This window comes from Triturus cristatus, chromosome 11, assembly GCF_964204655.1.
Source record: "Triturus cristatus chromosome 11, aTriCri1.1, whole genome shotgun sequence".
Taxonomy (NCBI): domain Eukaryota; kingdom Metazoa; phylum Chordata; class Amphibia; order Caudata; family Salamandridae; genus Triturus; species Triturus cristatus.
In genome coordinates this window covers 1,113,721,006-1,113,745,698 of record NC_140594.1, presented here as the reverse complement: position 1 = coordinate 1,113,745,698, position 24,693 = coordinate 1,113,721,006, and the positions used below count along the sequence as shown (strand labels likewise).

At 45.5% G+C, this 24,693-nt stretch overlaps 1 protein-coding gene across 5 annotated transcripts in view; it reads right to left on the bottom strand.

The window, feature by feature from the left end:
* Positions 1 to 24,693, bottom strand: part of ABCC5 (ATP binding cassette subfamily C member 5) — a 343,171-nt gene that overhangs the window by 164,356 nt on the left and 154,122 nt on the right. For all 5 annotated transcript variants that reach the window (XM_085635623.1, XM_085635619.1, XM_085635620.1 and 2 more), the window contains 5 exons: positions 11,126 to 11,273; positions 9,608 to 9,756; positions 8,104 to 8,211; positions 5,297 to 5,647; positions 4,115 to 4,186 (listed from right to left, as the gene is read on the bottom strand). In XM_085635623.1, the coding sequence (XP_085491749.1) occupies positions 4,115 to 4,186; positions 5,297 to 5,647; positions 8,104 to 8,211; positions 9,608 to 9,756; positions 11,126 to 11,273 (828 nt within the window). The remainder of the gene's footprint in view (positions 1 to 4,114; positions 4,187 to 5,296; positions 5,648 to 8,103; positions 8,212 to 9,607; positions 9,757 to 11,125; positions 11,274 to 24,693) is intronic.

Here is a 24,693-nt window from a genome sequence, read left to right as displayed (position 1 = left end):
CCAGGAAGCGGCGGCCGCCATTTTCTCTCTCGCTTCCTGAGTTGGGCAGCAAAAACGTACCCCAAATATATGTAAAGAGGCAGTTTCATGAGAACCTAACCACCCAGCATTGATACAGGGGTCCCCAAGCCCAAAAAAAAATAAAAAAATTTTTTTCGGAAAATCGCCGATTACGCTTACCGTACACGCACGGTAAAAAATTATAAAAAAAAAAAAAAACTATCCACATTCTCCCCACCCCGTGTGCAAATGGTGCCCGAAGAATACATTTCACAAAGATGCGCAAAATATGTCCCCCATGTGCGCACGGTGCAGGAAGCGCATCGTGCGTACATGGCCCATCCCGCTTAACGTGGGCACGCGGTGCGCGCAGCGCACCGCGTGACCACTGTGCGTGCACGGCACTAACTGCGTAAAGTGGGCGCGCGGTGCGCGAAGCGCACCGCGTGCTCACTGTGCGCGCACGGTGCGCGAAGCGCACCGTGCGCGCACGGAACGAACTGCGTTAACTGGGCGCGCACGCCACGAATGGCGTAAAGTAACTTAGCATTTAAAAAACCTTGCAAATTCACTGAAAAAACCATAGGTTTCACGCATGTTATAGTTAGCTGGACATTTTACTGATAAAAAACCAATGAAATTCCCCCGTTATAGTTACTGCAGGCAACTATAACTCACGCGACCGCAATCTTCTGCTGATGACATATGTCTTTATGAAAAAAAAATATTTGTAATATATGTAAAGCTAAAATTTAATGGAAGAAGACATGGGCAAATAAGTGTCTAAATACAGTATTAGCATCAGCAGAGGATTGCGGTCGCGTGAGTTATAGTTGCCTGCAGTAACTATAACGGGGGAATTTCATTGGTTTTTTATCAGTAAAATGTCCAGCTAACTATAACATGTGTGAAACCTATGGTTTTTTCAGTGAATATATATATATATGGATACATAGTAGTCTCTATGTGTTTTGGAATAAGTTGTGTATATTCATAGTGCCTTACTCTCATTACAGGTCTCCCTCCCTGCTGTCCCCATCTTTTCCTCACTTGATCACTCCAGTGAGTCTGTTAGTTCACTCAGACCTTGGGGCTATCAAGGGGTGGAACCCATTGGGCATCGTACGACTCCGAGGATTCAAGGCCCTGACACTGGATGCACTCAACAAGTGTTATATATATATATATATATATATATATATATTTAACTATATATATATATATATATATATATATATATATATATATATATATATTTAACTATATATATATATATTTAACTATATATATATATATATATATATATATATATATATATATATATATATATATATATTCACTGAAAAAACCATAGGTTTCACACACGTTATAGTTAGGAAATAGCATTTAAAAAACCTTGCTAATTCACTGAAAAAACCATAGATTTCACACGTTATAGTTAGCTGGACATTTTACTGATAAAAAACCAATGAAATTCCCCCGTTATAGTTACTGTAGGCAACTATAACTCACGCGACCGTAATCCTCTGCTGATGCTAATACTGTATTTAGACACTTATTTGCCCATATCTTCTTCCATTAAATTTTAGCTATACATATATTACAAATATTTTTTTTTCATAAAGACACATATGTCATCAGCAGAGGATTACGGTCGCGTGAGTTATAGTTGCCTACAGTAACTATAAAGGGGGAATTTCATTGGTTTTTTATCAGTAAAATGTCCAGCTAACTATAACATGTGTGAAACCTATGGTTTTTTCAGTGAATTAGCAAGGTTTTTTAAATGCTATTTCCTAACTATAACGTGTGTGAAACCTATGGTTTTTTCAGTGAATTTGTACGGTTTTTTAAATGCTAAGTTACTTTACGCCATTTGTGGCGTGCGCGCCCACTTAACGCAGTTCGTTCCGTGCACGGTTTTTATCAACTTTAATAAGCCCTGTACATTTGGTGGCCTTCGGCCACCAAAAGCACAGGGGGTGAGGTCAATGTGGCTAGTGTTTTTTTTATTTCGATTTTATAATTTCATGTTGCCAAAATTACGTTTTTTTTCTCTATTAATAAGCCCTGCACATTTGGTGGCCTGCGGCCACCAAAAGCACAGGGGGTGGGGTAAGTGTGGATAGTGTTTTTTTTATTTTTATTTTTTTACCGTAAGCGTACGGTAAGCTTACGGTAAGCGTACGGTAAGCGTACGGTAAGCGTACCCCGCGAAATTGCCGAAAAAAAAATAAAACCGTTTTTGCTCTTGGGGGATGTTTGGGGACTCCCTCAACATGACTATGTGGGAGGGAGTTGTCAAAACAGCCCCGTAACATGTTTTTGGCCATCATGTTTGATAAACAACACTCAGTGCGAGAGACAAAATGGCGGACGCCGCTTCCTGGTTTCGGCCGATTCGAATGTTTACTAAGATCTAAGAGCCAATCAGAATCGCGCTCGCGCACGCCACCGCAAGCTTACGGTAAGCGTACGGTAAGCGTACGGTAAGCGTACGGTAAGCGTACGGTAAGCGTACCGTAAGCGGGCTCAGATATATATATTGATTTAAAGGCTATTTTCTCAGAATCTACTGAACAGATTTACACCAAACCTACAAAAGGCACTTCCTTGACCTAGGGACTACCTCTCTGCCAAATTTCTAGTAATTCTGTTCAGCCGTTCGGGCTGTAGCTCGTTCTAAAGGTCCTATGGAAAAATGCATGGGAAAAACGCGTTTTGGGACCCCCCTTTTATCTCAGCCCCCGCTTGACGAATCCCCCAGAGACTTTCAGGGTAGGAGCGGAGCGTAGCGCCCCACCTATTTTGAGAAATTCGCGAGGATTCGTCGACCGGCGCCAAAGTTATTCAAAATAGAATGTTGAGGTTTTCCTATGGAAACGTGGTCCTAACTATAACTACCTACTGGCGACCGCCAGTAGGTAATATTTAACTATATATATATATATATATATATACACACACACACACATATACATACACACACGCACACACACACATATACACACACACAGTTAAAAATGACAGTGTGGGACCAAGCATGGGCAAAATAATTTAAAGTCCGTTCAATCAACCTTTCTGATAACTAGTTCAATCACGTCTGCATTTCCTTCAAACTGTAACTCGGTATTAACAAATGTATGCGTATGGTGGTATATTGGCATAAGAATGAGAACCAGTAAGGGTCAGCATTCCTCTACAGACTATGAAATAATGTGGGTTTAAACATAAGATTTATCTCAAAAAGCCACAAAAATATATTTAAGACAACTATGTGCAACTTAAAACATTTATTCAGTTTTCAGTGAGCACTGGGACTCATGAGTCGTGACAGAAAGACAATGGTGCAAGACGGATAGTTGGCAGAAGATCACTGGTTCAGATCCTGCAAGGATCTTATCCCCCCCCTGAAGTTAAGATGAGACCCAGGTTCGGAAGCCATGAGTTGCAGGTGCCACCAGTTGGGGGAACCTGCTCCAAGCAATGGAAGGGCTGATGAACTCCCTTCTCCTTCCAGGTACAACAGCTTTCGGATGTGGAACCAAGGAAAGAATATGTGCAGCCGTGGTCTCGATGGCACAGTCAGGCTTGGCCTAGGATTTGCAACATCTTATGCAACACGCACAGGGGGCCAAATGGACCTGACATCAACCAAGGATTTGCAACAAGTGAAAACATCTCACACGCAGCAATCATAAATGTACCATACAAGTTGTATGATAGGGATCCCAGTTACATGAACTGTGCAGATTCTTTATCGTGAGGACTAGTAGGCATCCTTTTCACTAAAGATGACTGGGTAAAGACCTGCTGCCATGGACGGTCACTTCACGGTCATCACCAACAGCGGCCGCATAGGACGGTGTTAGGAGGCAGTAGTCAGCTTAGTGCCTAGAGAAGAATATGCATGTTCTTTGGGCATTAAAGCACTGCTCTGACGACGATGAGGGAGCACATCCAGTAGACCTGAATGAGTGTCAAGTTTGGTTGCACAAGTCACAAGGTTAGCTACTCAAGTCTTCCGCCTGAATGACTAAGATCAAAATGTCAGGGAGAACACAGTTCGCATTAGCAAAAAGAAGTAACATGGAAAGAAAAACAATTTCCTTACCTGCCCCAAAATCGAGGAGATCAGCGAGGTTTTCCCACTTCCCACACTGCCACAAATCCCAACAAGTTTCCCCTGCACAAGAAGAAAAACATTTTAAGAAGCAGTGCAAGTTATCAGCCCCACAGTATCTCCAGTACCTTTTGTATATACTGAACGGACCCCAGTAATCTAAAAGTTAACATTCTGTAAATTAATTTAAGAGACAGAGGAAGAAAAGCAACAGCTGGAAGTAGTATCTATCTTCAGACCTCAGGAAAACATGCTGCACCGAAAGCCCACGCCTGCAGCAGTGCACAGCCTTACTGGACAGCACTTGGTGGGTGCGTTTCAGTGCGAGTAAATATTTGACTCTCAGAAGTTAAAAGGGGGAAGTATGCAAGGAAAGACGCATTGAAGGCATTTTAAGTATAACACATCCCAATGACAGACAGTATATTATCTAAAAAGATTAAGAGGGAAAGCTTTCAGGCTAAGTCGTACTTTACATGAATACAGTGTCAAACTGATTTTCACAGTGGATTCCACATTTATGCTATTACCACATGCAATAACACAGGCCTAAGCAAATACTTTGAGAGCAGACAACTTTAAAAACTGTGTTTAGGCAAGCTTTGCACGCTTCTTTTGCTGGTGGGTAGGCCATCTTTCTTCGACCACACTCTGTGGCCAGCTGTAAACACAAAGCTGACTGAAACTAGTTGAGTGAATAGGGAACAGTGTTTCAATATGCCAACACACCAGCAAAGCAGATTATGATGCTGAAAATGCTTGTTCCCCATTGCAGCCTTTAAGGGGTCTAGAGTACGGAGTACCTGGGAAAACTTCCAGGCACACACAAAACACAGAAGCCTAACTCAGTGACTCTAGGTGCAACTAAATACAGCTCCATTGTTTGTGGTCTAGATGCCTATACTAGGAAAACACAAGTCCAAGTAGGATTGCAGCAAAATTCCCCTGCAGCAACCTTGCTAGACTCACGGTCACATTATCTTGTAAGTTTGCTTGGTAATGTATTCCCCGTTAGTTTAGTAAGCAAAGTTAAAGTGGGAGAAATCAAAAAATGTGTACTTTTAAACGGCCCATGCAGGTAATAAGTCAGCATCAGGCATACTGGAGTTTGAAAAGGTGGCAGGGCAAGCATTTAGCAAACCTTACCTACCAAGACCAGGTCTTTGTACATACCTGTTCAATTTCCAGGTCAATGTTGTAGAGAGTCCGTTGCAGCCGTGTGGTCCCCAAGGTACCTTTCATCTCCTCATCAGGGCTTGGATGCTCGTCACTGTCCACCAGGAGATGTCCCTTCTGCTCTGCAAGAACTGCCAGCGACCCATCCGTCGGCAGCTTTGCCTTCTCTTTTTTCCCTTTAGTGGCTGCTTTTTTGTCTTTTTTCATTTTGGGAGTCAGCTTGGGTGAGCTCTGGGTGCTGGCGTGGGAAGAGTCCCATGCCAGCGTAGCATTTTTCAGTTCGATGGTGACTTTAGGACTGGCAGGCTTTCTCTTTATCAAGTGCACCTCCTCCATAAGAAACAAACTCTGAGAGGAGCCGTGAGAGAGGTGCAAAGATGAGATACCGGGTCAAGCCTATGGCACACTCAGGCGGCAAAACACATCAGGTTATACAGTGGGTGGGAGCTGCTGAAGAGCAAAACGTAGCTCATTAGTGTCAACTAAAACCCAGGCCCACCTCGGGCCTGGGGACGTCTGAATGTGGGAGAACTTGGCACACAGTGGGATACGTACAAGCTTACCACTATCACTATGTTAAATTAAGGTCCCCAGTTCAGAACGTGGACTTGGAAATAGACGTACACAGGAAGCCATTCATGGTTACCTGTCTCCTTCAGCAGACCTGTACTTCCAGCATACACTTCAACACCCAAAGACAAGACTACCCTCCCTAAGATCAATCCAAATACTTAAATATCTGGTAAAAAAAAGGTTTTGTAAAAGAAAATGTCTGAATTTTCATTGAGGCAAATCAAAACTTATGCAGAAGACCAGCTAAATTCAATAATTTTCCAACACAGTTTGAAAGCTAAGGATCCAGCAAGCAATAGGAGCTGCTCAACGAGTTAACTCAGCACACTACACCACACCGCACCGCACTAAACTAGATGTTTGAGCAAGGTAAGGCTTTTCATTCCTCACGACGCAAAGGCCCAGATTGCAAGTGTGGAGGACAATTTCAATCGCTGCACAAATTGGGACCAGAATTCCGAACTGTGGCAATTTCTGCACCCCCAGCGTCACATCTGCTGAAATTTATTGATGGAAAAAAGCCAAAACAGCAGATGCCAGAGCAATACAAAGGGAATACGCGTGAGGTAAGTACTGCCCAGGAACAAACCTCACCACAGTGTATCGTGCATTCACTGGCTACTGTAAATGCCATACTCTACTCTGACATACAATTAATCAGATAGAAAGTGGCAGTAAGCTAGCAGTTCAGCAAGGCACAGGCTCTTGCATACCTCAGGATAATAACATTTCGCACCACCGCATATCCAACTCAAAGGTTTATTATGGTAGCAAATCTCCCAAACATACTGGGGAGAACAGACTCGAGATGCTACAATTCAAAAAGCTGTAAAAGCTTAAGAGCATTCTTATTCAGACATAATAACAGAGTACGAGCCAAAGACGGAATGGACAGACTGAGCAACCTGAAAGATCTGGGACATATGGCTGAAAGACTCCAAAGCAGTGACCGGAGCAAGATGTATTCTCCTCGGATAACAGTGTTCTTCCCAGCGCTAACAAGTTAATAATTCAACACACTGACCCAACAGCAGAAACAAGAGGGTTTAACAAACTAAGGAATCCACTGGATTCCAGGAATGAGGCACAGTAGTGCACAACTTGCTCTGTTTAACCAACAGAAGAGGGAAGAGTAAGGCCGATTAGAATAAAAGAGTCAGTCTCGCCCGTTCAGATTCTTTAGGTGAAGAGACACTACCACAGTGCGGATATTAGCTACACACCAAGAGTGCCATAGGAAGAAAGAGCAGAGAGAATTGTCTGATTGTTGTAGCTTCATGATCCCATAATAAACCTGCCCGTGATCCCCGTTTCTAATATCACAAGAAGAGATCATTTATGTGCCAGAGGGTGAAATAACGTGGCTGGTGATTGCCCCTTAATATTAAACTACTCTCAATCCCACTGTGTTCATGTTCCCACACATCCACCATCATCATCAAAAGTAACAATACGTAAAGCAAAAAAAACAAAAAAACATCTGTCAACAGGGATGAAATGAAATAGAACAGCAGATCAGAATCGAGTCAAAAGATTTGATAACAAGGAAAAGAAAACCAAGAGTACACAAACATTTTTACTTTACATGGTGTGGTATGTGGTAGATGGCTTTCATTTCATGGAGCGAGCTCTCCACGATACAACTAATCGCTATGGTTTCTGCTGGAGTATACACAGTAGGGGTTATGGGGGATGAGGCTCACTCAAGATTAGCACTCATTGTATCATTTGTTGTGCTGTGTTACTTGAAAATTGATAATGTTTTAACAGAAATACAACAGCAAATGCTACTGGTGTGATCCACAACTTTGTCGCATTGGCTAAAAATGGTTCCTAGGACCTGTTGCCAACCATCTGTTCAGTTAATCCACATGGGTGTCGCTTAAGATGAACAAGACCTTACAAACAAGGGAAAAAGCAGCTACTCACTTAAATGCAAGGACAAGACCAAAAGTAAAATTCCATCTCTAATATTACGAGGCTAGGTAGAATCAAGACGGGTTATGGATCTAGAAATTAAACTGATGTGCTTTTAAAATGGTGCGACAGTAAGACTGTAATTGAACACAACGCAGGGTTTGTTGGCTACAGAGGAGATGGGGTTGATACAGAGGCTCAACTGGGAGACCTGCAGGAATGGAAATTTACATTTAAAATAAAATACAAAAATTAAGGGTGCCTTTCAGTTCTTGTGGCAAAATCGGAAGGGATTTAAAGAAAAGTTCATTTACCTTAAAGCGCTCAAGAGAAACGGATGCTTCAGAAAGTGACTTCACAGAGAACGGTGTGACTTTAAGGGCAAAAGTCATTGAATTAAATACTGTGACAACAGTGAAGGCCTTAAAAACAAAGGACAGAAAATCATATTAAAGTTCACTGCTACTAAACATACAGGAAGAAGCTTAAACTTAAAGCACAGCACACGTCTAAAAGTAGACTAGAGGGTTTGTATACTTGCACATTTCTCTGGGTAAGATTGTGATGCAATTTCTTCCTATTCCATTTGCTTTCAACCACCCATTGTTCACCAAAAACCCAGAACAGGAATCTCATGCAAAGAAAAGGTGTGGGGGTGTCGATGTCGAGTGTATTGGCTTCTGATTCTACAGCAGGCCCCTAACCTGAAGCCTACGGTGGCATACATTGTGAATTGGGAGTACCAGGTTAAGGAAATACAGCAGTGCGTATCATTGGTTGTATATACCAACATAGTGAATCCAAATAAGCAAACCTTAACCCAATTACATCTTATAGGCTGCATTTGCTCGCTTAGGTGAACTCCAAGTACGAAGGTAAATTACTAATTTATAGTCTCAGAGTTAATATGTTTTTATCTTCAAGACTGCTTGATCGGGAACAATTTTAAAGCATCTGGTTCCAATAGAGATGTACTGTTTTTATTTTACTTTAAATGTCTGTAAACCATAATATCTCTTCGAGCTCTCCACTTCTCCCCCTTTTCTTCCTTTAGTCCTGCCCTCATAGTTCCTCCAACACCCTTATTTGATTATAAACATCCCATACATTAATCATCTGCGCTTTTCGCCTTGTCTATTTCAACGTAACCCTGTTTTTTTCCCCCTTTTCTCATCTCTCCACATTACACACCTCACTTTACCACCTGCGTCCCCTCATTTGTTTGCACATTCTCACCCATGTCTTACCTTTCTCTTTCCCTTATTCATATCATTTTCATATCTCCGCTCTCAAATTTGCCAATTCTCTTTACCGGTTTTCTCCTTCTTGATTTTTGTCGTGCTCAGTTCTAGTCTCTGATCATCCCTTTCACCTTATTTTTCTCATGTTGTTCACCCCATTATTCAAACTTCCCATCTCCCCTATTTTCCTTATTTAGTCTTGTTTACTTTCCGGTCTCTATATTTTCCCGTATTTTGCTTCGTTACTTTTCCTGTTCTCTGCTCCTTGTCTCCTCCCCTCCTTCCTTTTGTTCCCTTCTCCAATTGTGCGTCTCTGCACTGTCCTGTGTGCAATCGAGAGTATTACAGACATAGAATATCTCTACTTTGATCCTGTTCTAGTTTTTTTTATCCAGCCCTCAAGCCAATCATTCTACAGTTAGCCGTTTTGGAAGTCATCATGGAAACAGGACTTAGAGGAAAATTGGTTATGCACACCCGTGCCTATTTTTTCCACTTAAACCACGATACATATAGGAGACATATGGGTAGTCCTGGGCAAGACAGGCCTGCTCATCACTGCATCTTATGCAATTACCTGAGCTGCTGTGAGGTCGTAGCCCAAGACCATGTGGACCGAAAAAGTCACCACACTTGCAATAACGACCACGATAGGAGCAATTCCCACAGTAATGCTTTGGAAATATCCAGCACTTTCCAAAATCTTTCGCTCTTCTTCACGAATTTCTAGAAAGAGGAAAGGTTACAAAAAAAGCCAGTCAGACTAAAAACAGACAACAGCTTGCAAATCCATCAGTGAACTTTGTGTTAAACAAATAATGATAAAGGCAATTGATGACTATGCTGGGGACAGCTATGGTACCCTAGTGTAACTAAACTCAGTGTACACAACGTTACAGCAATCCCCTCTACCCCAGCCCAAGGACCGTGAGCCACGCACAAGTGTGAAGCCAAGCGTCATTTGCAATCAGTAGTACACTCTACTACTTCACTGCAATGACCAAACAAACACATTCCAACAAGCACCTCAAATCGGACTAGGTGCCTCGATACTCCAAGTGAGGAAACATCTTATACACCACTGCACCGCAAGGCTATCTTATCAGACTGTCAGTCAAATACAGTGCAAAAAAGCCTTAGTCTAACAGCTCAAATACTTCAGGGGGGCGATCTATTTTATTGGGTTAGCTGAAGAAATATGGAGAGATGGCACAATGTGGAAGTATTCCTGTGCAAACAGGCTGCTCCTGAGAACGTCTGAAGTTTCACGGCATGTGGAATGCTCAACTGAGGATTAATTTACGGAAGCATTTCAAACTCAAGAGATTTACACCCTTCACATGGAACTATGAGGGCATTACATGTTTAAACAGGTAACTCCTTGTTGCCGCAATAACTTTAATGGAGGCTGAATGGTTGTGAATTTTATCTGAGATGTCAGGAACATAGCAACTTAGTTGCTAATTTTCTACTTAACTCAGTTTGTAGGAACCTTAGTAAGGTTCTTAGATTTACAGTGACAAGATTAGATTCCTCAGTTGTGTTATGCGGCAAGTGGTTCATAGGTCTCAGATTTATTTTTGGCCTTATGATGGGTCCACAGCAGCAAACAAACAAGGAAGCACACCTTTTGTTCTACGTGCATCAAAAGGACTAGTGCTATCCTGAATCCTCCACATCCCTGCCCCGCGGTCACTAGAAGAGGGTATGCGAGAAACCATATGCTTATGTTTTGTACCGCTGTTGCATATTATTTACAGGTAGTGTCAAAGGATATCAAATTCAGCATGCGTGGGTTCAATCATATCCTCCAGTTATACAACCACCTTAATCTTGGTGCCAACAGACTTCCTTATTCTCACCCTCAGATCTTTGCAATCTCATGTAATGCATGTGTATCCTAAACTTGCTCTCTGATCACATCCTGCTGAGCAGACTACCATTTACATGCTTGACTGGAGACGGAATATCCAGCGAGGACTTTATTTCATTTGAGAATGAAGCCATCTGACAAAGAACAGGGATCGGATGCACGGTGATGAAACACCCTTTGTTGCACTGTGTGCCATACCCTCAAAGTGGAGCGGTCACTCACTCTGGACGTTCTGAGAGAAAGCTTTCACCCAAGCGTACATCTTGATAAATTTAATGTAGGTCAGAACTTCGCTCATCTTCTGAACACGTTCGTCAGTGATGGACACACATTTTCTGCGAAAGTATGCAGTGAGCCGTGAAACAAACATCTAAAAAAAGTAACAAGAAGGTAGAAGACAGTCTGGTGAGAGGAAAACGTTTGTAAACAGAAAATAACTTACAATATGTACAAAATGGATATACATTACATGTAGTGAAACATTATTTTAGCCATTGCTGTGTAAAATAACTTGATGGGCCATGGCAGAGATACTCTAGGCTCTTCAAAGACGTGAGCAATGTCTTCTAGGTGTTGCAAACCTTTGACTTTGCTATCTGGACTCGCTTAAGCATCACAATATCATGTTACTGCTCAATCCCCTGCCTACTCTACTCGGGGAGGAGGAAAAATTCAGATACAAGACTGAGAGTTGGGCAAAGCCTGTGCTCAGACATTTAATTTTAACAATTTAAGCATCACCGTAGGAAGGTGGCTCTTTGTGTTACAACAATAAGTTGATTTACCACGTAAAAGAGTCCAGGTGTTCCCTTATGATTGGACAGGGGCTTGCTAGGCAATCCCAAAGTGCTCTATAAGGGGGTAGTGTGGTTGAGCAGTCTTAGACTTAACACATTTGCAAATACACACAATGATTAATAAATGACAACACGACTCAAGAAGAACCACACCAATTTATAAAAATAGGAAGTATCTTTATATATGTTCAGGCATTAGAGAACAATAGCTCAGGTGAGTACGCGTTACAATATAAATTATTTTCACTTAAAAAAGTGGACACTTGGTGCAATTTCTGATTTCTGCAATGTTATCCTATGGAAGGAAGAAAAAGTTCTGAAAACAGGTACAGTACATCGACTTACATGACCATTCTCCAGGAGTGAAGGTAAGTATTGGGCAAGCCCCAAGACAGCATCAGCAGTACACCACGAGCAGCACGAGGGCAGCCAGGTGCTGGGTGCAAATCAGCATCTGGAGCCCAATGTGTTTCAATGGGGATCGGTCACTGTGAAAAAAGGCTGCAGGCTCTGGTTAGGAAGCCAATCGGGCGGAACCAGCAAGTGGGCTCATGCATGGCGATGCTCGGGGAAGGGGTAGGGGGGGGGTTGTTGGGGGAGGGGGGGGTGACTTTGGTCCGCTTCTCCAAGGACCAGGGGTGACTGGTGCAAGGGTGTCCTTAGGCGTTGGGTTTTTCATTACCGGAGCAGTGGTTTAGGGGGCCTATGTGCAGAGACTGCAGGTGACGTCTGGGAATCCAGGAGGAGTGAAACCCCGATGTACTCGAGCTCTGGAGGGCTGAGGAAACTTGTTGGCACCCGTGGCCAACTTCAACGGGATGTGACGAGTTCAATGGTGGCTGCGGGTGTCGGGTTTTGGTAGTTTAGGAGGCCTCGGTCTTCTCTTTTGGAGATTCTTTAGAACAGGTCAGCTGTTCACGGGAGGTCTTGAGTCTTTTTCAAAGGCAGGCAGTTCTCCAAGTTTCTGCAGTCACAGCTTCAGGACAAGTCGGCTTTTGCGCCATTTTCAACAAGAAATGCAGACAGGCTGGCAGGGTTGGTACCAGGTCAGCTCTTTCTACTCTCTTCTCGGCTTTTGCAGCTCTTCGGTGCCCTCTCTCTTCTTAGGTCGTCAGAATTTGCTTCTCTGGTGCCAGGGCCTCCCCTAAATAGGGAACTTATGGGCATTAGTGGGGTGTAGAAGGCAATGGGCTACTGACCCTTGGCTCATTACACCAACTATATGACCGCTTCCTTTGGGAAATGCGCATAACCCAGTCCCAGAATTCCCAAGTGTGCCATCACAAAGATGGCTACTTCTGTAAAATCATGTCCACCTCACAGTAGCCCACCTCATGGGGGGGGGGGGGGGGGAAGTACTAGCCTTCAGTTGGCATGCCTACCAGACTAGCTAATTTTCCTGCCTGTCCAGGTGCCAAGGGGGCTCTGGACAGGTGATTTGGCTTCTCTTTTGAAGGTAGCCAGATTCTCATTCCAAAGGCAGCAGCTTCTCTGAAGCTCGCCAGCCCAAGGAGGCTAATCATCAGGTCTTCCTGTGGGAGGGGATGCTACACCCTCTACCCGGACAGGCTTTTGTTCTGGGTCTCCCGTGAGCAAAGGTTCTCGCCTTAGAAGGTCAGAAAAGCGTCTCAGGTGGCAGGCTGGAAGAAACCAGTCAGCAAGCACACCACAGGTAGCCTTCCTGAGGGCACCTCTAAGGTGCTCTCTGGATGCATGTATTGGTAAAGCCAACACTGGAATCTGTGTGGGTTTACGGATGAGAGATTTTTGATCCCAAACATCCCTATTTTCAGTGAAGCCATCATGTAAGCTGGGGAACTCGTTTTCACTCATGTCCAGCACATGTTTTAAAACTGGCTTCCCTGTTCACTTGCACGGGCAGTAATAGGACTGACCAGCACAGGGACATATCTGCTCATGCAGGTATGCCCTCACATATAATATTCAGCCCCTTGCCTTAGGGCTGTCAGGCCGGCTGTAGGGGCGACTTATAAATATTACATGCAGTGTTAGAGACATGGCACACAGGTGTTTGTAACATGTCAAGTTTTTCACTTTGGTTTGCACCAAGACACGCAGCCTGCAATGGTAGTCGTGCATGTGCATGGGGAGGGATCCCTTAGGTGGCAAAATTTGTGCTGCTGCCCTTAGGGACCCTCTTTAGCACCTCATGCCGAAGGTACCAGGGTACCATTTACTAGGGACTTAGAGGCTGCTAACGGTTTTGCCAATTGGGTAAACAATTGTACAATGGTACTGGGGACCTAGTTAGCAGGAACCCAGTACACTTCAGTCAAAGGTGCGTCAAATACCAAGTAAAAAGTGTGTGTGTGTGTGGGGGGGGGGGGAGGGGGGAGGGTCGGAGGGTACTGCAACAAAAACCCAGTTTCCAACAATCACCAACTAAATAGGGCATTGGCGGTTTGTCTGGTATCTTAACAAACAAAATCACAGAAATATAAGCCAAGTCCCCTGGTAAAAATGCAAGGATGTCTGGTTACTGAAAATCAATTATCAAGGAGAAACTCCTGAAAATATTCTTACCCCTCTGTAAAAAAAATCAAGGTTGACTTGTCAACAATACTTTAAGGATAGCCTTTCCCAGGCCATTACCTGTCCTGTGGGACACATTTATTTTAACCTAAATATTAGGTTTGAGCACAGTGATTGTGTGCTGGAAACAAGGGTCCAGATATAACCAAATCATAAGCACAATTGACTGGATCCGGTGGCCTGCATACAGATTTTTGCTCGTACTTGAGGTACCATTTTACAGTCAAGCAAAACATACAAATAATAGTCTGATGAGCTACACAATAAAAACAAAAGCTCCAAACGAATAGTTTCTTACCTGTCGGTGTAGTTTTGCAGCTTGAAGATCTTTCTGGATTCACTATGCTGTGCATTATTCCGCGATCTTGTGGTTGGGTCCGGATTCGTAGTCTTTTCTTTGTTTTTTTTTTTTTTTTTTGGTAGCCCAGGTGGGCGGCGACGACTCACCATTTGGTGCACCTCTCGTGACGTTGTCGTGCTTCCTGCGGAAGTCCCACCTTTGGGGCGCCATCTTCGGGTTCTTTTTTCCCTCTTTTTCTTTTTTTTTTTTTTTAAACCCTAGGCGATTGATTCATGTCCATTTTTCTGTACGTTTTCATTCCTTCTGATCTTTTCCATTTTACCCCCTCTTCCTCCAGCCTCATCTTCCTGGCGGAGGCGGGCGGGTTCGCTAGTGAATCCAGAAAGATCTTCAAGCTGCAAAACTACACCGACAGGTAAGAAACTATTCGTTTTGCAGCGTGAATCTTTCTGGATTCACTATGCTGTGCATAGACTTTGTAGCGGTTTTCCTAAATTTGTGGCGGCTGGGTGGTAGATGAGCGTTGGTCGTTGAAAATGTGTTGAAGCACCTTCTGTCCGACCTGTGCTTCCTTGTTCATCTGAATATCCACGCAGTAGTGTTTCGTGAACGTGTGCACAGATGCCCAAGTTGCCGCCAGACATATGTCCTGGATGGGCGTGTTCGCCAGGAAGGCAACGGTGGCCCCCTTCTTCCTTGTGGAGTGAGCCTGAGGCCCCTCCGCTAGCTCCTGTCCAGCCTGTTTGTGGCAGAATTGAATAGTGAGGGCAATCCATCTAGCGATGGTGCCCTTAGTCACTGGTCTACCCATGAAGCTAGTAGCAAAGGACACAAACAGCTGCTTTGATTTCCTGAGTTCCTTGGTTCTCTCAATGTAGTGCATCACCGCTCTTCTAGCGTCGAGGGTGTGCAGAGCCTTTTCTGCGTTTGAAGTCGGGTTTTGGAAGAAACTTGGTATCTGGATACTCTGATTCATGTGGAACGCCGACACCACCTTGGGCATGAAGTGTGGGTCTGTCCTCAGGACTACCCTGTCCTTGTGAATCTGAATGTAGGGTTCCTGTAGTGTTAGTGCTTGAAGGTCGCTCACCCTGCGTAGTGAGGTTATGGCCACTAGAAAGGCCATTTTCATCGTTAACATTTGCAGTGTGGCCTTGTGAATGGGTTCAAACGGTGCCTTCATGAGCTCCGTCAGAACCACGTTCAGATTCCATGCCGGCGGCGGCAACCTTTTCGGAGGGGCCATTCTTTTGGCTCCTTTCATGAATCTCTTCACCACCTGCGAAGTGAAGAAACTTCTACCCTTCTCACCTCTGGTGTAGGCAACGATCGCCGCTAGGTGTACCCTTAGGGAGCTCGAGCAGAGGTTACTCTTTAGAAGGTGTGTGAGGTACCTCAGTACTGTTGAGTCTCTTGTCATTCTGTTTTGCAGGCCCTTCTTCCTGCACCACACAGTGAACCTCTTCCATTTTGCGCTGTAGCATTTTCGTGTAGTTGGTTTCCTTGCCTCCCGTAGCACCCGCATAGTGCTAGGAGGCAATCTAAGGTGCACGAACTCTAGGTCTTCAGGAGCCATGCCGCCAGGTTGAGGGTCTCTGGCTCTGGATGCAGGACCTCTCCGTTTTGCATGGAGAGCAGGTCCCTTCTCCTCCCGAACCTGTATGGATTGCCTTGTGCCATTTCTTGAATTTGTGAGAACCATGTCTGCCTTGCCCACTGCGGAGCCACTAGGATCAGAGTCATGTTGCTGGTTCTGCACTTGTCGAGCACTCTGTGCAACAGGGGTATCGGTGGAAAGGCGTAGGCAAATGTCCTCAACCACCTTATCCATAGGGCATTTCCCTGGGATTGCTGATCTGGTTGCCTGGACGCGAAGCTTTGGCATTTTGCATTTTGGCGTGTTGCAAATAGGTCTATTGTGGGAGTTCCCCATCTCCAGAAAAGCTTCTCCGTTTCCTGCCCATTGAGCTCCCACTCGTGCGATGCCAGGGTCTGCCTGCTTAGCCAGTCTGCCTCCACATTGTCCTTCCCCGGTAGGTGAATTGCCAGTAGATCTATCCTGAGAGGTATGGCCCATCTCCAAATCTCCTGTGCCAGAGAGGAGAGAGGGAACGACTGTGTCCCCCCCTGCTTGTTGATGTAGAACATTGCCGTGGTGTTGTCTGTTTGAACCAACACCCTCTGGTTGTACAGGTGCCTCTGGAATGCCTTCAGGGCTAGCAAGATAGTTTTCAACTAGAGGTAATTGATATGGCGAACCGCATCTGCTGGAGCCCACAGACCCCTCACTCTGAGGTTGTCCATGTGCGCTCCCCATCCCTTTTGCGATGCGTCCGTGGTAATGGTCATTGTTGGGTTTGGTGGTGTCAGGCTTCTCCCTGCTGTCATGTTGTCTCTGTTCCACCAAGTCATCTCCTCCTGCACTGCGTGCGTAACAACCACTAGATCTTCCCAACTTCCGTTTGCTTGTGACCATTGCTGTTGTAGCCATTCTTGGAATGGTCTCATGTGCAGGCGTACATTCGGCACCAGCTGGATACACGACGCCATCATCCCCATCATCTTGCTCACTGACCTCACTGTCAGAGCTCGCCAGTTCAGGAAGAGCCGCGTCTCCTTCAGTAGGGCATCTGTCCTCCTGTCGCTGGGCACCACTGTGCTGTTCAGGGAGTTGATTTTTGCTCCCAGGAAAATCTTCACCTGTTCCGGTTCCAGCGATGACTTCCCCCAGTGTATCGAGAACCCCAGGTTCGTCAGAGTGTCTGTTACGCGTTTTGCGTGACTCTCGCACTTCTCGCATGAGTCTGCCTTGACCAGCCAGTCGTCTAAGTAGGGGTAGACATGGATCCCCTGCCTTCGTAGGTGGGCCGCGACCGCCGACAGGCATTTTGTAAAAACCCTTGGCGCCGATTTTAATCTGAAGGCCAGGGTTGTGAACTGGTAGTGTTCCTGGTCGATGTTGAACCTTAGAAGGCCCTTGTGTCTTCTGTTTATTGGGATGTGCAGGTAGGCATCCTTGAGGTCCACGGTGACCATGAAGTCCCCGTCTCTTATTTGGGGCAGTACCTCCTGCAGCGAAGTCATTTTGAACTTCTGCGTTCTGATGAACTTGTTTAGGTAACGCAGGTCCAGGATGGGTCTGAGGTTTCCGTCTACTTTCGGGACCACGAAGTAGTTTGAGTACACCCCTTTGTTGCGTTCTCTGAACGGCACTGCCTCTATGGCTCTTTTTTCTAGAAGTTTCCGTGTTTCCTCTCTGAGAAGGACCAGTTCTTGATCCGATCTCTGCCTTCCCCTTGGTCTTCTGTTTGGAGGTCTTTTCTACAAATCTACGCAGTATCCGTACTGCATGACGTTCAGTATCCACTTATCTGTGGTTATACGCCGCCACTCCTGAAGGTAGAACCTCAGTCTTCCGCCTACTGGTGTTGTATGCTCGTAGGCCTTTGATTCTTCTCTCCCCCCTGATGTTACCGTACTGCGCCTCACCCTTGGGGGCATGTCGAGAGTAGGCGTCCTGTTGCGTGCTGAGTCACTTTGATGAGGGCTGGTCACCCCCTCTCCTCCTCTGGCCACGTCCGTTCCCTCTCCCGCGAAAGGACTGGCCCCGAGGTTGGTACTGCCAGTTTTGCTTCTGTTGGCCTTGTTGTGCGTGACTATCAACCTGCTGGAACGTCTGGTGTGACGCCCCCTGCTGGTTTCCTCCCCGACCGTAGGGTCTCCTCGAGGGATTGCCTCGCCTCATTCCCCTCAGCTGTAGGGCCCCCATGGACCTCGCCGTTTCGTTTTCTTTTTTCAGCTGGGTGAGTTTCTCGTCTACTGTTGCTCCGAACAGTGTCTCTCCGTTGAAGGGGGTGCTAAGGATGTTGTTCTGCACCTCCGGTTTGAATCCCGAGATTCTTAGCCATGCATGTCTCCTCTCGGTGACCCCTATGGCCATTAGTCTTGCCGAAGTCTCTGCCCCGTCCAACGCCGTCTTTATACAAGAGTTGGTGATGTTTTTACCTTTGTCCACCAGGTGCGAGGCTCTCTGGCGGTACTCTTCGGGGAGGTGCTTTACTAGCTCCCCCATCTCGTCCCAGTGTTGGTACTGGTGCCTATTGAGAAGTGCATTTGAATTCGCCATGCGCCAGTGCATTGCGGCGTTCCTCTCGACCTTTCTTCCTGTGAGGTCTATCCTCCTGCTTTCTTTATCAGGTGGTGGGCCCGAAGTTGCTGGTACGTTGGCCCTTCTCCTGGCCGTGGAAGCTATGATGGAGTCGGCGGTGATGCTGCCCTTGATGTAAGGGGGGTCCAGGGAAGAGTGCTTATACTTCTTCTCAGTCCTGGGCGTGATCGAACAGCAGGTCGCTGGTTCCTTGAAGGCTTCTCTCCCCTGATTCATCACACTTTGTAGCATGGGGAGGAATTGGCTCCTCGTCTGGATGGGGAGCAGGGTCTCGAGGAGGAAATCGGCTTTCGGCCTCTCTTCGTCGAGTTTGACGCCGAAGGCTGTCGCTGCGCTCCTGACCACCATATTGTACACCCCGATGTCGTTGGGTGGCGAAGGCCTCGAAGGGTACGTGTCCACGGGCTCCTCCGGGTTTTCGGTGTCGAGATCCTGCCATTCGATGTCGTGGCTGGTAGATGGCGCCGAGCTGTAGAACGACTGCTGGTCTTCTTCCTCGGCTTCGCCTTCATAATAGGTCTCGTCCTCCTCTTCGAGATCTCTCGTCAGCCCCTCGGTGTCGAATTCGTCCTCGACTTCGACGACGTCCGTCAGTGGAGCCGTTGGAATCTTGAATTCCAACATCTTGGCGTCGAACTCCTTCTTCCTTTGCAGGATGTTCTCCATTTCGGCCTCGAGCCGCCTCTTCTCCATCTCGGAGATGCTTTCGGCGTCGACCACGGGTCTTTTCGACGGAACTTGCGTCGACGTCGACCGTTCTTTCTGCGTCGAGCGTCCCGTTTCATGGGTTGTCTTCGACGATCCTTGCCTTTCGGCGTCTTTCGGCACCAGGGAGTCCTTTTCGAAGGATCCGCTCGGCCTCTTGTCCATGGTTCCCCCCTTGGTCGTCAAAGTTTTCGGCGCCGGGGCTCCCTTCGTGGACTTTGACTCTGATTTTCTCGAGTCACCCTCGTGTTTGAGGTATTTTCTGTTTTGAGCTCGACGATTCTCTTACCTCGTCTTCATTTTTCTTGTCGGTCTCTACGACCGAAGTTTGCGGCTGCCTCGGCGACGTTGTCCTCATCGTCCGTGGAGAGGCCCAGATCGTAGAGCGACGGGGCCTTACCCTTGCCATCCATGCTGGCGTTGGCTCTTCTCTGCCGATCTCTCACCCGGAGCGGCTTCGGCGCGAAGGCTGAGCAGGCGTTGCAGTCCTTACTCTGGTGTTCGACCGGTAGGCAGAGGTTGCAGACCGGATGCTGGTCCTTCTGCGCGAACTTGTGGTGGCAGTTAGGGCAGAACTTGAATGGCGTCTTGTCCATCGCGCTCAGGGCCTCTGAGTGCGCATTCTCCAAGGGCGTCGAAGAAAAAGGCGCAAAACTTCCTTTCTTCGCGCTCCTGATGTAATCTCTTCCTTTCCTGTGATATCTTCGTAGTAGTTATCGACGAAACTCGCTTTTCTTTCTTCTTCCTTCGATTGTAATTCTGGAGCTTCCCGATGACGATCCAGACCCAACGGCGGAAAGAAGAATCTGAAGATGGCGCCCCAAAGGTGGGACTTCCGCAGGAAGCACGACGACGCCACGAGAGGTGCACCAAATGGTGGGTCGTCGCCGCCCACCTGGGCTACAAAAAACAAAAAAAAAAAACAAAGAAAAGACTACGTATCCGGACCCAACCACAAGATCGCGGAATAATGCACAGCATAGTGAATCCAGAAAGATTCACGCTGCAAAACTGGATTTCCCATGGGCTAGGATTTAGGGTTTCCTAATTTGGAAACACGTTCCCTCTATGAAAATGCAAATGTAGTTAATGTACATACCTGCTCATGCATCATCACACATGTGCACGTGTCAAGATGCTAAGGCGGCCACAAGTAAGACAGTGTATAAGCATACATGAGTCAACATACTGCGTGCATGTGTTAAGAGGAGGCAGACATTTTTTCTTTAATTTTTAACTGGTTCAAGAAGGTGAATGGTCATCTAGGAACAGTAAAGTCAAACAAAATGTGCGCCAAAACGCATTTTCAGATAGGAGCGGCCTGATTCCAAATAGCAGGGGTCAGGGCATCTTAAAAGTTTTTTAAAAATGGTTTTAAAAAAACAACAACAAAAACAGAAAGAGGAGGAGCAGGGGAATAGAGTAAATCCACAGATGAGCTGTGATGTTGAGCCGAGGTGCAACAAAAGGTGGGGGTGGATGGGGTTATATAGGAAACGAAGAAAAAAAACAGGACGGGGAAGGGAAGCAACATAAGAGCGAAAGGTTGTGACAGAGGTACCGAGAATGTAAGTGAGCGGGGTGTAAAGAACACATGCCAACAGACTCGATTCAGATGGGACACATTTTTTAAGCCAACATGGCTTAGAAGTCTCCTACCTAAAATTTACTTTTCTGCAATGCAAGTCAATGAGGAAAATAAAATCACGATTTCTTTTCAAACTCAGTCTTTCTAGTTTCAAAATGTTGCCATGTACAGTGGGAGGAAAATACAGGGAGAGTGGGTGAGACCAAGAAAACATATGCACTTCCATGGAGTGCAAAAGAAAAAAATGTAGTTCCCTGTACGTAAGCAATGGAAGGCTGCAGGTGATCCAAACGAAAGATTGACAAAGAAGCTATGCTGCAGGGGTGAAACAAACACAAGAAGAGCAAGGAAACACATCAGTTAAGAAGCAAGAAAAAGAGACTGGCAATAAAGGCAAGCAAAGGTAAGCAATAGGCTGGACGAAAGCCCACTATAAATATTGATATTGTCCAAAATAGGCCTTTCAACCACAAACAGCCAAAGCTTCCTGTGGCCAAGATCTAAAAATGGGACATGGTTTTCCTTCTTTGCCATCCTTTAGATTGGATTCCTCACTTTCCTGCGGAGGATTATGATTCTGGAGGTTGCAAGAGCTTATGGGGAAGGGCTAAAGCATGTGGTGACAGGTGAAGCACATCTTGATTAGGTCAGTCAAATTCAAATGTATTATTATGCGCAATTATTAAAATCTTAACATATAGAAAGTTATTCCCTTAACAGTAATAATTACATATTAAAAAAAGAGATAAAAGATTTCCAAAAGTGCAATTTCAGTTAATATGACAAACTAATCAAGCAGGAAAACGAGGGCTTGAGGTCTTACGTTTTTGGTCCACTTTTGTTAAAAATTTGGGAAAACTGTAATTTAATGTGCATCAAGGGAATTAAAATAAGCGACAACAGCCCGTCCCCACAAGTAAATGCCCCTATTTTTAAAGGGCTCTCTTAAAAGGGCTCTCCTTTCTGCTGAAAGGATCGACACACAACAGATGGATCATGTCTTCCACACTTTACCTCCATAAGAAGCAGCAAGAACAAAAGTTACTTACCTGTAAACTGTGGTTCTTCAGTATTGGTGTCTTTAATAGATTCACATGCTTGAATATTCCCAGTCATCGAAGTGGGAGTCTCACGGTACATAAAATAGCAATGTAGTAATAACATAAGCCTAATAGGCATAAAAGAAAGTAAAGCAAAAACCAAAGGAAATGATGGACGGAGTGTTGAACATTGCAAGCACTCACCCCCAGTCAACTGATCTGGGTTTAATCCATCACCGTTCTTTAGCCCACTCTGCCACCCCAGTTCGGACATGGCCATATGCAAATCAGTCTGACCCTGTGCCTCAAGGGAACAGTCCAGCCCGAACTGCCAAGCCATGTCTTCCCTGGACTGGAAACAAGCTTCCTAGGACCGGTTTCTGGCATTTCAGCCGTCTTCAGCCCGGCTTGCTTGAATCCAATGGCAAAGTGAGCAAGGGACTCACGTCTGAGCATACCCTGCCAACTTTTGACGAACAAAGCAAAAACCAAAGGAAATGATGGACGGAGTGTTGAACATTGCAAGCACTCACCCCCAGTCAACTGATCTGGGTTTAATCCATCACCGTTCTTTAGCCCACTCTGCCACCCCAGTTCGGACATGGCCATATGCAAATCAGTCTGACCCTGTACCATAGAGTTTTTATGGATAGAAAACTTGTCACATATATAACATATTACTGTCATTATGTTTTAGTCAAAAATCCAGCCAATCAGGTGTCCGCACCCTCTAGAACCCTCTCCCCAGAGGCTCAGGCCCTCAGATTTTCGTAGCACAAGTGTGACATAAAAGTCAAATATATGATGGGAGCCTCTGAGGGGAGGTGGGTGGGTCGCATGTGAATCTATGAAAGACACCAATACTGGAGAACCACAGTTTACAGGTAAGTAACTTTTGTTCTTCTCCAGTATTGGGGTGTCTTTCATAGATTCACATGCTTGAATAAGAGTAGTGAGCAGCAATATCAGAATAATACAAGGTACATAAGAAACAAAGCAATAGCAATACCCAGTGCAAAAGACTATAGGCATATAAAATATGATACATACATACATAAATACATAATAAATGTACCTTGTAAACAGGAGGAGGGAAGCATCAGAGGCTCACCTTATTTTAAAAGATTACGAAGGACTGCCTGTCCCACAGCCGTGTCCGTGTTGTCTGCAGCATCCAGACAGTAGTGTCTCGTAAAGGCGTTTCTGCTGGACCGTGTTGCAGCTCTGCAGATGTATTGAAGAGGCACCCCAGCAAATAGCGCCGTAGAAGAAGAAACCTTCCTGGTGGAATGCGCTAGATCGTTTGATGTAAGTGGTTTTCCCGCTTGTTGATGGCAAAAGGCAATAGTAGAAGATATCCAGCGTGCTATAGTTTGTTTGGTGACCGGATGACCCTTTTGCATCCGTCCGTAACCCACAAAGAGCTGGTCATTCTTATGAATAGTAGCTGTTTTCTGAAGGTAAAATTTGAGACATCTCTTGACATCCACAGAATGAAGCGTTTTCTCTGCGGAAGTTTGAGGATTTGGAAAAAATGTCTTTAAAAACAACCGGCTCATTAAGGTGGAAATCCGATGGCACCTTGGGGAGAAAGGCCGAATTGGTGCCGAGCAGGACAGTCTTTAGTAAATTGAAGAAAAGTGGTTTAGTAGTAAACGCCTGCAAGTCACTAACCCGGCGGGAGGAAGTAAGAGCCAGGAGTAGATAAGTTTTCCAAGTAACATATTTGAGACTGACCTTATGGATTGGCTCAAATGGTGGTTTCATGAGCTGTGCCAATACAATGTTTAGATGCCAAGGTGGAGGTGGCCGACGTATCGGAGGAAACATTCGAAAAAGACCCTTGAAAAATTGTTGAATTACTCTTGACGAGTAAAGTGAGTTAGAGCCATCTTGACGGAAATGTGAGATTGCTGCTAGGAAAACCTAAGGGTAGAGTATGAGAGGCCTGATTTCGCTAGGTGCAAAAAGAAAGGCAAAAGTTTTTCTGGCTTGGAAAGTATAGGATGTACTGGAGTTTCATTGCACCATATACAGAATCTTTTCCATTTGAGTTTATATGTTTACATAGTTGAAGGTGCTCTAGCTTTAGCCAAGACTTCTCTGGAATCTAAAGGAATGTCCAAATTTACAAATCCATAGTGCTCGGGTTCCAAGCCGCTAAACGTAGAGATGCAGGATCGGGATGACAGATTTGGCCATGTTCCATGGTCAAAAGATTTGGAAGAGGGCGAAGAATGATCGGGTCGCACTGAGACAGGAGCAGTAGTTCCGTGAACCAGATTTGTCGAGGCCACCAGGGGGCTATGAGAATAATGTGACCGGGTTCTTTCCTCATTTTCCGCAGAACCTTGGGGACTAGAGGTCTTGGTGGAAAAGCGTAAGCATATATTTTTGACCAATTCATCAAAAAGGCATTCCCGCATGACCTTGGTTGGGGAAGCCAACTTGCGTAGAACAGGCATTTGCGGTTCAGATATTTTGCAAACAGATCCAGATTTGGGGGACCCCATAGTTGAAAAATGTGATCCAGAATGGGTTGGTGTAATTCCCCATTCGTGATTGGTTGTGGACGATCTGCTTAGGGAATCTGCAAGATTGTTTGACGCTCCCGGAACATGAACTGCTGTGAGGACGA